The 14768-nt window shown below is 51.0% G+C and overlaps 1 protein-coding gene across 1 annotated transcript; it reads right to left on the bottom strand.

Moving 5' to 3' along the window:
- Nucleotides 1-1436: 1436 nt before the first annotated feature.
- LOC138350545 (uncharacterized) lies at nt 1437-10549 on the bottom strand. The gene is made up of 4 exons (XM_069301555.1): nt 10525-10549; nt 3842-4609; nt 2183-3561; nt 1437-2087 (listed from the first exon to the last, which is right to left on the bottom strand). The coding sequence occupies exons 1-4, from the start codon at nt 10547-10549 to the stop codon at nt 1437-1439; spliced, it is 2823 nt and encodes a 940-aa protein (XP_069157656.1).
- Between the last annotated feature and the right edge of the window lie 4219 nt (nt 10550-14768).

A 14768-nucleotide genomic window follows, 5' to 3' on the forward strand; every position in this document is an offset into this window, starting at 1 on the left:
GAGACAGACACAACCAGGGGAGACAGACACTACCAGGGGAGAGACAGACACCACCAGGGGAGACAGACACCACCAGGGGAGAGACAGACACCACCAGGGGAGAGACAGACACCACCAGGGGAGCCAGACACCACCAGGGGAGAGACAGACATCACCAGGTGAGAGACAGACACCACCAGGGGAGAGACAGACACCACCAGGGGAGAGACAGACACCACCAGGGGAGAGACAGACACCACCAGGGGAGAGACAGACACCACCAGGGGAGACAGACACCACCAGGGGAGCCAGACACCACCAGGGGAGACAGACACCACCAGGAGAGAGACAGACACCACCAGGGGAGCCAGACACCACCAGGGGAGCCAGACACCACCAGGGGAGAGACAGACACCACCAGGGGAGAGACAGACACAACCAGGGGGGAGCCAGACACCACCAGGGGAGCCAGACACCACCAGGGGAGACAGACACCACCAGGGGAGACAGACACCACCAGGAGAGAGACAGACACCACCAGGGGAGCCAGACACCACCAGGGGAGAGACAGACACCACCAGGGGAGAGACAGACACAACCAGGGGGGAGCCAGACACCACCAGGGGAGCCAGACACCACCACGGGAGACAGACACCACCAGGGGAGAGACAGACACCACCAGGGGAGCTAGACACCACCAGGGGAGCCAGACACCACCAGGGGAGAGACAGACACCACCAGGGGAGCTAGACACCACCAGGGGAGCCAGACACCACCAGGGGAGACAGACACCACCAGGGGAGAGACAGACACCACCAGGGGAGAGACAGACACCACCAGGGGAGAGACAGACACCACCAGGGGAGAAACAGACACCACCAGGGGGAAGACAGACACCACCAGGGGAGCCAGACACCACCAGGGGAGAGGCAGACACCACCAGGGGAGCCAGACACCACCAGGGGAGAGACAGACACCACCAGGGGAGAAACAGACACCACCAGGGGGAAGACAGACATCACCAGGGGAGAGGCAGACACCACCAGGGGAGCCAGACACCACCAGGGGAGAGACAGACACCACCAGGGGAGAGACAGACACCACCAGGGGAGAAACAGACACCACCAGGGGGAAGACAGACACCACCAGGGGAGCCAGACACCACCAGGGGAGAGGCAGACACCACCAGGGGAGAGACAGACACCACCAGGGGAGAGACAGACACCACCAGGGGAGAAACAGACACCACCAGGGGGAAGACAGACATCACCAGGGGGAGCCAGACACGGCCGGCTCCAGGATGCCTAAAGTATCCACTTGTAGAGCACGAGTCAATGTAAACAATCATAACGTTCTCCTTCTCTGACTCCGATGTTGCCACACTGTGCCTGGTGTTGCCACACTGTGCCTGGTGTTGCCACACTGTGCCTGGTGTTGCCACACTGTGTCTGGTGTTGCTACACTGTGTCTGGTGTTGCCACACTGTGCCTGGTGTTGCCACACTGTGCCTGGTGTTGCCACACTGTGTCTGGTGTTGCTACACTGTGCCTGGTGTTGCCACACTGTGCCTGGTGTTGCCACACTGTGCCTGGTGTTGCCACACTGGTGTTGCCACGCTGTGCCTGGTGTTGCCACACTGTGTCTGGTGTTGCCACACTGCCTGGTGTTGCCACACTGTGTCTGGTGTTGCCACACAGTGCCTTCTGTTGCCACACTGTGCCTGGTGTTGCCACACTGGTGTTGCCACACTGTGTCTGGTGTTGCCACACTGTGCCTGGTGTTGCCACACTGTGTCTGGTGTTGCCACAATGTGTCTGGTGTTGCCACACTGTGCCTGGTGTTGCCACACTGTGTCTGGTGTTGCCACACTGTGTCTGTTGATGCCACACTGTGCCTGGTGTTGCCACACTGTGCCTGGTGTTGCCACACTGGTGTTGCCACACTGTGTCTGGTGTTGCCACACTGTGCCTGGTGTTGCCACACTGTGCCTGGTGTTGCCACACTGTGCCTGGTGTTGCCACACTGTGCCTGGTGTTGCCACACTGTGCCTGGTGTTGCCACACTGTGGCTGGTGTTGCCACACTGTGGCTGGTGTTGCCACACTGTGCCTGGTGTTGCCATACTGTGGCTGGTGTTGCCACACTGTGTCTGGTGTTGCCACACTGTGCCTGGTGTTGCCACACTGTGGCTGGTGTTGCCACACTGTGCCTGGTGTTGCCACACTGTAGCTGGTGTTGCCACACTGTGCCTGGTGTTGCCACACTGGTGTTGCCACACTGTGCCTGGTGTTGCCACACTGTGCCTGGTGTTGCCACACTGTGTCCGGTGATGCCACACTGCCTGGTGTTGCCACACTGTGCCTGGTGTTGCCACACTGTGTCTGGTGTTGCCACACTGGTGTTGCCACACTGTGCCTGGTGTTTCCACACTGGTGTTGCCACACTGTGTCTGGTGTTGCCACACTGTGCCTGGTGTTGCCACACTGTGCCTGGTGTTGCCACACTGTGCCTGGCGTTGCCACACTGGTGTTGCCACACTGTGCCTGGTGTTGCCACACTGTGTCTGGTGTTGCCACACTGTGCCTGGTGTTGCCACACTGTGTCTGGTGTTGCCACACTGTGCCTGGTGTTGCCACACTGTGCCTGGTGTTGCCACACTGTGCCTTCTTTTGCCACACTGGTGTTACCACACTGTGCCTGGTGTTGCCACACTGGTGTTGCCACGCTGTGCCTGGTGTTGCCACACTGTGCCTGGTGTTGCCACACTGGTGTTGCCACACTGGTGTTGCCACACTGTGATTGGTGTTGCCACACTGTGCCTGGTGTTGCCACACTGTGCCTGGTGTTGCCACACTGTGCCTGGTGTTACCACACTGTGCCTGGTTTTGCCACACTGTGCATGGTGTTGCCACACTGTGCCTGGTGTTGCCACACTGTGCCTGGTGTTGCCACACTGTGCCTGGTGTTGCCACACTGGTGTTGCCACACTGTGCCTGGTGTTGCCACACTGTGCTTGGTGTTGCCACACTGTGCCTGGTGTTGCCACACTGTGCCTGGTGTTGCCACACTGTGGCTGGTGTTGCCACACTGTGATTGGTGTTGCCACACTGGTGTTGCCACACTGTGCCTGGTGTTGCCACACTGTGCCTGGTGTTGCCACACTGTGCCTGGTGTTGCCACACTGGTGTTGCCACACTGTGCCTGGTGTTGCCACACTGTGTCTGGTGTTGCCACACTGTGCCTGGTGTTGCCACACTGTGTCTGGTGTTGCCACACTGTGCCTGGTGTTGCCACACTGTGGCTGGTGTTGCCACACTGTGCCTGGTGTTGCCACACTGTGCCTGGTGTTGCCACACTGTGCCTTCTGTTGAAACACTGGTGTTGCCACACTGTGCCTGGTGTTGCCACACTGTGTCTGGTGTTGCCACACTGTGCCTGGTGTTGCCACACTGTGCCTGGTGTTGCCACACTGTGCCTTCTGTTGAAACACTGGTGTTGCCACACTGTGCCTGGTGTTGCCACACTGTGTCTGGTGTTGCCACACTGTGCCTGGTGTTGCCACACTGGTGTTGCCACACTGTGCCTGGTGTTGCCACACTGTGTCTGGTGTTGCCACACTGTGCCTGGTGTTGCTACACTGTGCCTAGTGTTGCCACACTGTGTCTGTTGTTGCCACACTGTGCCTGGTGTTGCCACACTGTGTCTGGTGTTGCCACACTGTGGCTGGTGTTGCCACACTGTGTCTGGTGTTGCCACACTGTGCCTGGTGTTGCCACACTGTGTCTGGTGTTGCCACACTGTGCCTGGTGTTGCCACACTGTGTCTGGTGTTGCCACACTGTGTCTAGTGTTGCCACACTGTGCCTGGTGTTGCCACACTGTGCCTGGTGTTGCCACACTGTGCCTGGTGTTGCCACACTGTGTCTGGTGTTGCCACACTGTGTCTGGTGTTGCCACACTGTGTCTGGTGTTGCCACAATGTGTCTGGTGTTGCCACACTGGTGTTGCCACACTGTGTCTGGTGTTGCCACACTGTGCCTGGTGTTGCCACACTGTGCCTGGTGTTGCCACACTGTGCCTGGTGTTGCCACACTGTGCCTGGTGTTGCCACACTGTGTCTGGTGTTGCTACACTGGTGTTGCCATACTGTGTCTGGTGTTGCCACACTGTGCCTGGCGTTGTCACACTGTGCCTGGTGTTGCCACACTGTGTCTGGTGTTGCCACTCTGTGTCTGGTGTTGCCACACTGTGCCTGGTGTTGCCACACTGTGCCTGGTGTTGTCACACTGTGTCTGGTGTTGCCACACTGTGTCTGGTGTTGCCACACTGCGTCTGGTGTTGCCACACTGTGCCTGGTGTTGCCACAGTGTCTGGTGTTGCCACACTGTGCCTGGTGTTGCCACACTGTGTCTGGTGTTGCCACACTGTGCCTGGTGTTGCCACACTGTGTCTGGTGTTGCCACACTGGTGTTGCCACACTGTGTCTATTGTTGCCACACTGGTGTTGCCACACTGTGTCTGGTGTTGCCACACTGGTGTTGCCACACTGTGTCTGGTATTGCCACACTGTGTCTGGTGTTGCCACACTGTGCCTGGTGTTGCCACACTGTGGCTGGTGTTGCCACACTGTGCCTGGTGTTGCCACACTGTGCCTGGTGTCCACTTATCCTGTGAGTGGACACACCGCCATAGTGACAGTATTGGGCAGCGTCACTCATCCTGTGAGTGGACACAACGCCATAGTGACAGTATTGGGCAGCGCCACTCATCCTGTGAGTGGACAGACCGCCATAGTGACAGTATTGGGCAGCGCCACTCATCCTGTGAGTGGACACACCTCCAAAGTGACAGTATTGGGCAGCGCCACTCATCCTGTGAGTGGACACACCGCCATAGTGACAGTATTGGGCAGCGCCACTCATCCTGTGAGTGGACACACCGCCATAGTGACAGTATTGGGCAGCGCCACTCATCCTGTGAGTGGACACACCGCCATAGTGACAGTATTGGGCAGCGCAACTCATCCAGTGAGTGGACAGACCGCCATAGTTACAGTATTGGGCAGCGCCACTCATCCTGTGAGTGGACACTCCGCCATAGTGACAGTATTGGGCAGCGCCACTCATCCTGTGAGTGAACACACCGCCATAGTGACAGTATTGGGCAGCGCCACTCATCCTGTGAGTTGACACACCGCCATAGTGAGAGTATTAGGCAGCGCCACTCATCCTGTGAGTGGACACACCGCCATAGTGACAGTATTAGGCAGCGCCACTCATCCTGTGAGTGGACACACGGCCATAGTGACAGTATTGGGCAGCGCAACTCATCCTGTGAGTGGACACACCGCCATAGTGACAGTATTGGGCAGCGCCACTCATCCTGTGAGTGGAAACACCGCCATAGTGACAGTATTGGGCAGCGCCACTCATCCTGTGAGTGGACACACACCGCCATAGTGACAGTATTGGGCAGCGTCACTCATCCTGTGAGTGGACACACCGCCATAGTGACAGTATTGGGCAGCACCACTCATCCTGGGAGTGGACACACCGCCATAGTGACAGTATTGGGCAGCGCCACTCATCCTGTGAGTGGACACACCTCCATAGTGACAGTATTGGGCAGCACCACTCATCCTGTGAGTGGACACACCGCCATAGTGACAGTATTGGGCAGCGCCACTCATCCTGTGAGTGGACACACCGCCATAGTGACAGTATTGGGCAGCGCCACTCATCCTGTGAGTGGACAGACCGCCATAGTGACAGTATTGGGCAGCACCACTCATCCTGTGAGTGGACATACCGCCATAGTGACAGTATTGGGCAGCGCCACTCATCCTGGGAGTGGACAGACCGCCATAGTGACAGTATTGGGCAGCACCACTCATCCTGTGAGTGGACACACCGCCATAGTGACAGTATTGGGCAGCGCCACTCATCCTGGGAGTGGACAGACCGCCATAGTGACAGTATTGGGCAGCACCACTCATCCTGTGAGTGGACACACCGCCATAGTGACCGTATTGGGCAGCGCCACTCATCCTGTGAGTGGACACACCTCCACAGTGACAGTATTGGGCAGCACCACTCATCCTGTGAGTGGACAGACCGCCATAGTGACAGTATTGGGCAGCGCCACTCATCCTGGGAGTGGACACACCGCCATAGTGACAGTATTGGGCAGCGTCACTCATCCTGTGAGTGGACACACCGCCATAGTGACAGTATTGGGCAGCGCCACTCATCCTGTGAGTGGACACACCGCCATAGTGACAGTATTGGGCAGCGCCACTCATCCTGTGAGTGGACACACCGCCATAGTGACAGTATTGGGCAGCGCCACTCATCCTGTGAGTGGACACACAGCCATAGTGACAGTATTGGGCAGCGCAACTCATCCAGTGAGTGGACAGACCGCCATAGTTACAGTATTGGGCAGCGCCACTCATCCTGTGAGTGGACACTCCGCCATAGTGACAGTATTGGGCAGCGCCACTCATCCTGTGAGTGAACACACCGCCATAGTGACAGTATTGGGCAGCGCCACTCATCCTGTGAGTTGACACACCGCCATAGTGAGAGTATTAGGCAGCGCCACTCATCCTGTGAGTGGACACACCGCCATAGTGACAGTATTAGGCAGCGCCACTCATCCTGTGAGTGGACACACGGCCATAGTGACAGTATTGGGCAGCGCAACTCATCCTGTGAGTGGACACACCGCCATAGTGACAGTATTGGGCAGCGCCACTCATCCTGTGAGTGGAAACACCGCCATAGTGACAGTATTGGGCAGCGCCACTCATCCTGTGAGTGGACACACACCGCCATAGTGACAGTATTGGGCAGCGTCACTCATCCTGTGAGTGGACACACCGCCATAGTGACAGTATTGGGCAGCACCACTCATCCTGGGAGTGGACACACCGCCATAGTGACAGTATTGGGCAGCGCCACTCATCCTGTGAGTGGACACACCTCCATAGTGACAGTATTGGGCAGCACCACTCATCCTGTGAGTGGACACACCGCCATAGTGACAGTATTGGGCAGCGCCACTCATCCTGTGAGTGGACACACCGCCATAGTGACAGTATTGGGCAGCGCCACTCATCCTGTGAGTGGACAGACCGCCATAGTGACAGTATTGGGCAGCACCACTCATCCTGTGAGTGGACACACCGCCATAGTGACAGTATTGGGCAGCGCCACTCATCCTGGGAGTGGACAGACCGCCATAGTGACAGTATTGGGCAGCACCACTCATCCTGTGAGTGGACACACCGCCATAGTGACAGTATTGGGCAGCGCCACTCATCCTGGGAGTGGACAGACCGCCATAGTGACAGTATTGGGCAGCACCACTCATCCTGTGAGTGGACACACCGCCATAGTGACCGTATTGGGCAGCGCCACTCATCCTGTGAGTGGACACACCTCCATAGTGACAGTATTGGGCAGCACCACTCATCCTGTGAGTGGACACGCCGCCATAGTGACAGTATTGGGCAGCGCCACTCATCCTGGGAGTGGACACACCGCCATAGTGACAGTATTGGGCAGCGTCACTCATCCTGTGAGTGGACACACCGCCATAGTGACAGTATTGGGCAGCGCCACTCATCCTGTGAGTGGACACACCGCCATAGTGACAGTATTGGGCAGCGCCACTCATCCTGTGAGTGGACACACCGCCATAGTGACAGTATTGGGCAGCGCCACTCATCCTGTGAGTGGACACACCGCCATAGTGACAGTATTGGGCAGCGCCACTCATCCTGGGAGTGGACACACCGCCATAGTGACAGTATTGGGCAGCGCCACTCATCCTGTGAGTGGACACACCTCCGTAGAGGCATGTACACCCCTCTCCGCCTACAGATTGTTCATCCTGTCCCAGTTTATACAAGACATTAACCATACAACAATCACTGCTGAAAGTGAAGGAAAATGAGCAAGCTCTCTAACACTTCACAGCTTGGTCACTCTTCACGACCCGCTTAAGCTGACATACTGCCCATATAACTGTATGCTGGAGAGTATGTCAAGTCTATGCCACAATAAGTCAACTCATTTTCAACTTATATGAGAGAGGTACACAGACTGGCTTTGCTGAGTACTTCATTAGGCAGGAACGAAGGATATAATAATAATAATTATTATTATGTGTCATGTACAAATAATATGGTGCCTTTCTTGATCTCCAAGCTGCTGATGACACAGTTAATAGGCAGTTCATTCTGGAACAATTAGCCTCTCTTTGGTATTAAAGGAAATTTAACATGAACCTGCGATTTTCAGTGTTGATGCATAGCCTAATAATTGACATGTTTACACAAGTGGATGAGGATGTTAACTGGTACACGGATGACATCCGTGTCATTATACAGAGTGTCAACACGCCATAAGACTCCTTGACACTCTTGTATCTATATACAATTACTCAATGTGGTTTTATTGTTTCCACAGAAAAAATAAAACAAAACCCAGTCTAGAAGAGACTACCGCCACCGCTCCTCTATTTATAGTAAATAATCAACACATCGAAAATTGCAGCCAGTACGGATATTAGTAGTGAAATTGTGATTAATTAAATCTTAAGCTCATATATGCCAGAATGTTCTATATGATGTTCATTAGCTTCCAAATTGGCTATCACCCTTTACAGTTTTCCCGGCACTAGGCTAAAACATTATCAATAATATAAAATGAAGTCATGATCAGGTAATGTATATGTTTATCTCTCAGAAAGTTCGGTAATATGTTTATTGTTTGTGATGTGTGTCTATGTATATATTAACACGATGTACTGAACGGGGTGAGAATAGCTTGAGTTACCTCATCCCTTTGTGTGTATTTTACCTCAATAAACTTATTTCAGTTTCAATTTCAAGTCATGATCATAATTCTTGTCGGCCCAGATGCACAAGAATCATCAACATGAGGGAGGCGCTGAAGCTCCTCATCATATACAGATGAATTATGCAGCTAAACACGAGCTTCAGTGCCAAGGTTAAGAGCAATTCATCACAGCACTGCTTAGACCTTCCAGACACACTACCTCTGTCTGGTGCTGTTGCAGGCAGATTCACAAATGCACTTACGAACCTGTACATCTTTTCTCAATCTTTGGCGGATTGTTTACAATATTTAAACAGTTAATGAGCTCCGAAGCACCAGGAGGCTGTTTATAACAATAACAACAGTTAAATGGGAAGTTTTCATGCATGTAAACTGTTTAAGAAATGTAACCAAAGCCGTCAGAGATTGAGGAAAGATGTACACGTTCGTAAGTACTTGCGTAAGTGCTTTCGTGAATCTGGCCCCAGTATAACTGTTAACGACGCACCAACATGCAACCTGTAATACGAACTGAGTAGTAGTGCTGTCAACCCGATTAAATTACATTCCTGTTGTGTGCAATGATCGGCCCTAACAGCTGATACTAATTTATATCCACCCAATCTCATTCATATATATGCTTAACCTACTCTTGAAACAATCAAGGGATCCTACTTCTATTATGCTACGCGGTAATTGGTTCCACAAATCAACAACCCTGTTACCGAACCAGTATTTACCCAGTGCACACAGATATAACAATAGCGTACACATCAAATGAACAAATCCACAAATGCCGTGATGAGGGTTCGAACTTACGTCCGGGATGATTCCATTTGATTCAGTATTTTAGGATGATACTGAACAAATTCAGGATGATTTTTTCAGTATTTACTCAGGTTTTTCCTAAATCTAAACTTGTCCAGTTTATACCCATTGTTTCGTGTTCTCTTTGGTGTTGATACTTTTAATACCCTATTGATATTCCCTTTGTTATGACCATCCATCCATTTGTACATCTAACATATCACCCCCTAATTCTTCGCTTTTCCAGAAAATGCAATTTAAGCTTTGTCAATCTTTCTTCATATGACAAGTTTCTAATTTGCGGAATTAACTTCACCCTACGATGGACGCGTTCTAGTGAATTTATATCCATTCTATAATACGGCGACCAAAACTGAACTGCATAACCTAAATGGGGCCTAACCAGAGCAAGATATAGCTGAAGAACCACACCAAGTGTCTTGTTACTAACGCTTCGATTAATAAATCCCAGTGTCCTATTTGCCTTATTACGAACATTCATGCATTGATCCTTTTGTTTTAAATTCTTACTAATCCTAACTCTCAGATCCCTTTCGCAATCCAACTTTGCAATCTCAACACCATCTAGCTCGTATCTTGTAACTCTATCATCATTACCAAGCCTCAAAACTTTACATTTATCAGCATTAAACTGCATCGGCCAATCTTTTGACCATTTCAAACCCCTATTTCGATCAGCTTGTAGTGATAGTGAGTTTTATTCCGTGTTATATCTCTCACGATTTTTGTATCATCGCCAAATTTGCAAATATTGCTGATCAAACCTGAAACTAAATCATTTATATATTATGAATAACAGAGGTCCCAGGACAGAGCCTTGAGGCACTCCACTTACAACATTTTCCCACTGACTTAACCCCAATTTATACTAACTCTCTGTTTCCTTTGGTATAGCCATGCCCTAATCCAGCTTAATATAGCACCCCCAATACCATGAGCCTCTATCTTTTTAACCAGTCTTTCATGTGGCACTGTATCAAAAGTTTTGCTAAAGTCAAGGTACACAACATCACAATCCTTACCACTATCAACTGCCTCAACTATGCTGGAATAAAATGACAAATTTGCTAAACATGAACGGCCATTTGTAAAACCATATTGTGAATCATTTATTAATTTATGTTTTTCAAGATGAAAACGAATGGTATTTGCAATTATCGATTCGAATAACTTTCCCACAATAGCAACCACAATACTTTGATGCAAGTGATCTATCTCCTCTCTTGAAAATTGGTACCACATTAGCAACCTTCCACGACTCTGGCACTCTGCCTGACTCTAATGATTTATTAAATATGGTAGACAATGGCTTGAAAAGCTCCTCTTTGCAGTCTTTAAGCACCCTGGCAAACACTTCGTCTGGCCCTGGGGATTTGTTTGGCTTGAGTTTTACTATTTGTTTATTAATAACATCCTCCCTGGTAACTGCTAAACTAGTCAACCTGTCCTCGTCCCCACCCACATAGACTTTTTCGGCTGAAGCCATAATGTTACGTTAATCTTTAGTAAATACAGAGATAAAATATTTATTAAAAATACTGCTCATCTCTTCGTCATTATCAGTTATCTGACCTGTCCCAGTTTTTAATGGACCTATACTTTCCCTAATTTTTGTTCGATATAACTGAAAAAAAAAACTTTAGGATTTGTCTTTTCTTGCCCTGCTATGCGAACTTCATAGTTTCTTTTTGCCCTCCTTATCTCTTTTACAACATTTCTAACCAGTTGGACGAATTCCCGTTCTAAACAAACTTCCCCATTCTTAATCCTTTTGTCCCAAGCTCTCTTTCTGCCCACCCCCTATGCCCAAGACTTTCCAATCTAAATCACCCAAAAACATTCTTAGGCATTAAAATCAGCTTTTCCAAATTCTGACACTTCAACAGAATTTTATCCTACAAATCTCTTCCATTTTATGCTAAATCTGATTTCTTTGTAATCACTGTCCTCTAGCTCACTCCCTATTTCAATGTCATTATTTTGTTTCCCTGTTAGTTAACAATAAGTCGAAAATATTAGTTTCCTGCATTGGTTTCTTAATGTGTTGCTTAAAAAAAGCAATCGTCAATTAATTGTAGAAAATTTTCTGCTTCATTTTTCCCTGTTCTGTTAAAGCCAGTTTATTCCACTAAAATTAAAGTCACCCATGACATAAATACTGCTAGACCCAGATGCTCTAGATATTTCATCCTATTGCTTCCATTCTGTCTAAGTTTGGTGGCCTGTATATAACTCCTATCATAAATTTTTTACCTTTTTCGTTTAATTCTAGTCAAATAGTTACTATGTGTGACTCAGTTTTGATTCCCTCTTTGAGGCTGCATTTCAAATTTTCCCTAACATATATATGGCTACTTCCCCTCCTCGTCTAATATACAGTGGCCACGTCTGTGGTAGAAGATAATAATAATAACACAAAAAAGTATCTGTGTGAAATAGTTTAAATCCGTTTATTTGACATTCAGCTAATAGTTCTCTATTTTCTACATTCACCCAAGTTTCAGTAAGTGCAATAATATCTATTGTTTTTGTGCAGACAAGAGCTTTTAAATCATTTATTTTGTTTCTTAGACTCCTATTGTTCGTGTAATGTACCTGAAGTGTATTGTTATTTTGAGGCTTTCTCCTTCCCTGTTCATTTCCCATTTCCCCCCCCCCTTCCCCCCCCCCCCTTGTCCAACCACTTGGGCTGGACGGTAGAGCGACGGTTTCGCTTCATGCAGGTCGGCGTTCAAACCCCGACCGTCCAAGTGGTTGGGCACCATTCCTTCCCCCACATCCCATCCCAAATCCTTATCCTGACCCCTTCCCAGTGCTATATAGTCATAATGGCTTGGCGCTTTCTCTATAAATTATTTTTATTATTATGTTCCCCCCCTCCAACCAACACATACGTATATTGCCTCCTTTCCTCATATTAATTCCCATATCACTATCTACTAACAGTTTAAACCCAAACAAATGCCTCCAACCACAGGTCCAACGAGTTTGAAACATCAACAACTCCAGCCCTAGATAAATGCACCCCATTCAGAGCATCTGAGCACCGCTCCTTTGCCAGGTAAGTCCGCTACGGGCTCGCCATAGCCAGTGCTACTTGTCCCGCTCTTGTGCCAGGTAAATTACGGGCTCACCATAGCCCGTGCTACTTGGGACTTGCTCCGAGTAGCTGAATCTATAACAACAACGGAGCATCCACGTCATTCCTTCCATAGAAGTGTTCCCGGTTATCAATATGGTGAATCTTTTTGTCCGACAGGAATCATCACTTCAAGAAAAGTACGTCTTTTTCAGACATCTGCCGTGACAGCCATGTGCGTGGCTAGACAGCCAGCGTGACACAGTCATGTGCGTGGCTAGACAGCCAGCGTGACAGTCATGTGCGTGGCTAGACAGCCAGCGTGACAGTCATGTGCGTGGCTAGACAGCCAGCGTGACAGTCATGTGCGTGGCTAGACAGTCATGTGCGTGGCTAGACAGCCAGCGTGACACAGTCATGTGCGTGGCTAGACAGCCAACGTGACAGTCATGTGCGTGGCTAGACAGCCAACGTGACACAGCCATGTGCGTGGCTAGACAGACAGCGTGACAGTCATGTGCGTGGCTAGACAGCCAGCGTGACAGTCATGTGCGTGGCTAGACAGCCAGCGTGACAGTCATGTGCGTGGCTAGACAGTCATGTGCGTGGCTAGACAGCCAGCGTGACAGTCATGAGCGTGGTTAGACAGTCATGTGCGTGGCTAGACAGCCAACGTGACAGTCATGTGCGTGGCTAGACAGCCAGCGTGACAGTCATGTGCGTGGCTAGACAGCCAGCGTGACACAGCCATGTGCGTGGCTAGACAGCCAGCGTGACACAGTCATGTGCGTGGCTAGACAGCCAGCGTGACCCAGTCATGTGCGTGGCTAGGCAGCCAGCATGACAGAGTCATGTGCGTGGCTAGACAGACAGCGTGACAGTCATGTGCGTGGCTAGACAGCCAGCGTGACAGTCATGTGCGTGGCTAGACAGCCAGCGTGACAGTCATGTGCGTGGCTAGACAGTCATGTGCGTGGCTAGACAGCCAGCGTGACAGTCATGAGCGTGGTTAGACAGTCATGTGCGTGGCTAGACAGTCATGTGCGTGGCGAGACAGCCAGCGTGACAGTCATGTGCGTGGCTAGACAGCCATGTGCGTGGCTAGACAGCCAGCGTGACACAGTCATGTGCGTGGCTAGACAGCCATGTGCGTGGCTAGACAGCCAGCGTGTCACAGTCATGTGCGTGGCTAGACAGCCAGCGTGACACAGCCATGTGCGTGGCTAGACAGCCAGCGTGACAGCCATGACAGCCAGCGTGACAGCCATGTGCGTGGCTAGACAGCCAGCGTGACAGCCATGTGCGTGGCTAGACAGCCAGCATGACACATGTCATGTGCGTGGCTAGACAGCCAGCGTGACAGTCATGTGCGTGGCTAGACAGCCAGCGTGACAGTCATGTGCGTGGCTAGACAGCCAGCGTGACAGTCATGTGCGTGGCTAGACAGCCAGCGTGACCCAGTCATGTGCGTGGCTAGACAGCCAGCGTGACCCAGCCATGTGCGTGGCTAGACAGCCAGCGTGACCCAGTCATGTGCGTGGCTAGACAGCCAGCGTGACCCAGCCATGTGCGTGGCTAGACAGCCAGCGTGACCCAGTCATGTGCGTGGCTAGACAGCCAGCGTGACACAGCCATGTGCGTGGCTAGACAGCCAGCGTGACCCAGTCATGTACGTGGCGAGACAGCCAGCGTGACACAGCCATATGCAGGGCGAGACACTGAGCGTGACACAGCCATATGCAGGGCGAGACAGTGAACGTGACACAGCCAGGTATATGCAGGGCCAGAGAGCATGCATGAGTCAAGCATGACAAGAGAACAGGCGTGACACAGATAAATGCCGCGTACGAGGGAGAGAGTGACACTGTCATCTGCATGGCGTGAGAGCGTGACAGGGTGGTCACGCTCGCCCGGCTGACAGCTTAATAACCTCAGGCCCTTGCAAAGTTGCTCTCTTGCACTCTGCTGGCCTAATCTTCCTTTACCATCAATGACAAGTGCTGTATATCAACTCGGGGGAGTATTATTTGAATAAATG

This window comes from Procambarus clarkii, chromosome 46 (genome assembly GCF_040958095.1).
Source record: "Procambarus clarkii isolate CNS0578487 chromosome 46, FALCON_Pclarkii_2.0, whole genome shotgun sequence".
Taxonomy (NCBI): Eukaryota; Metazoa; Arthropoda; class Malacostraca; order Decapoda; family Cambaridae; genus Procambarus; species Procambarus clarkii.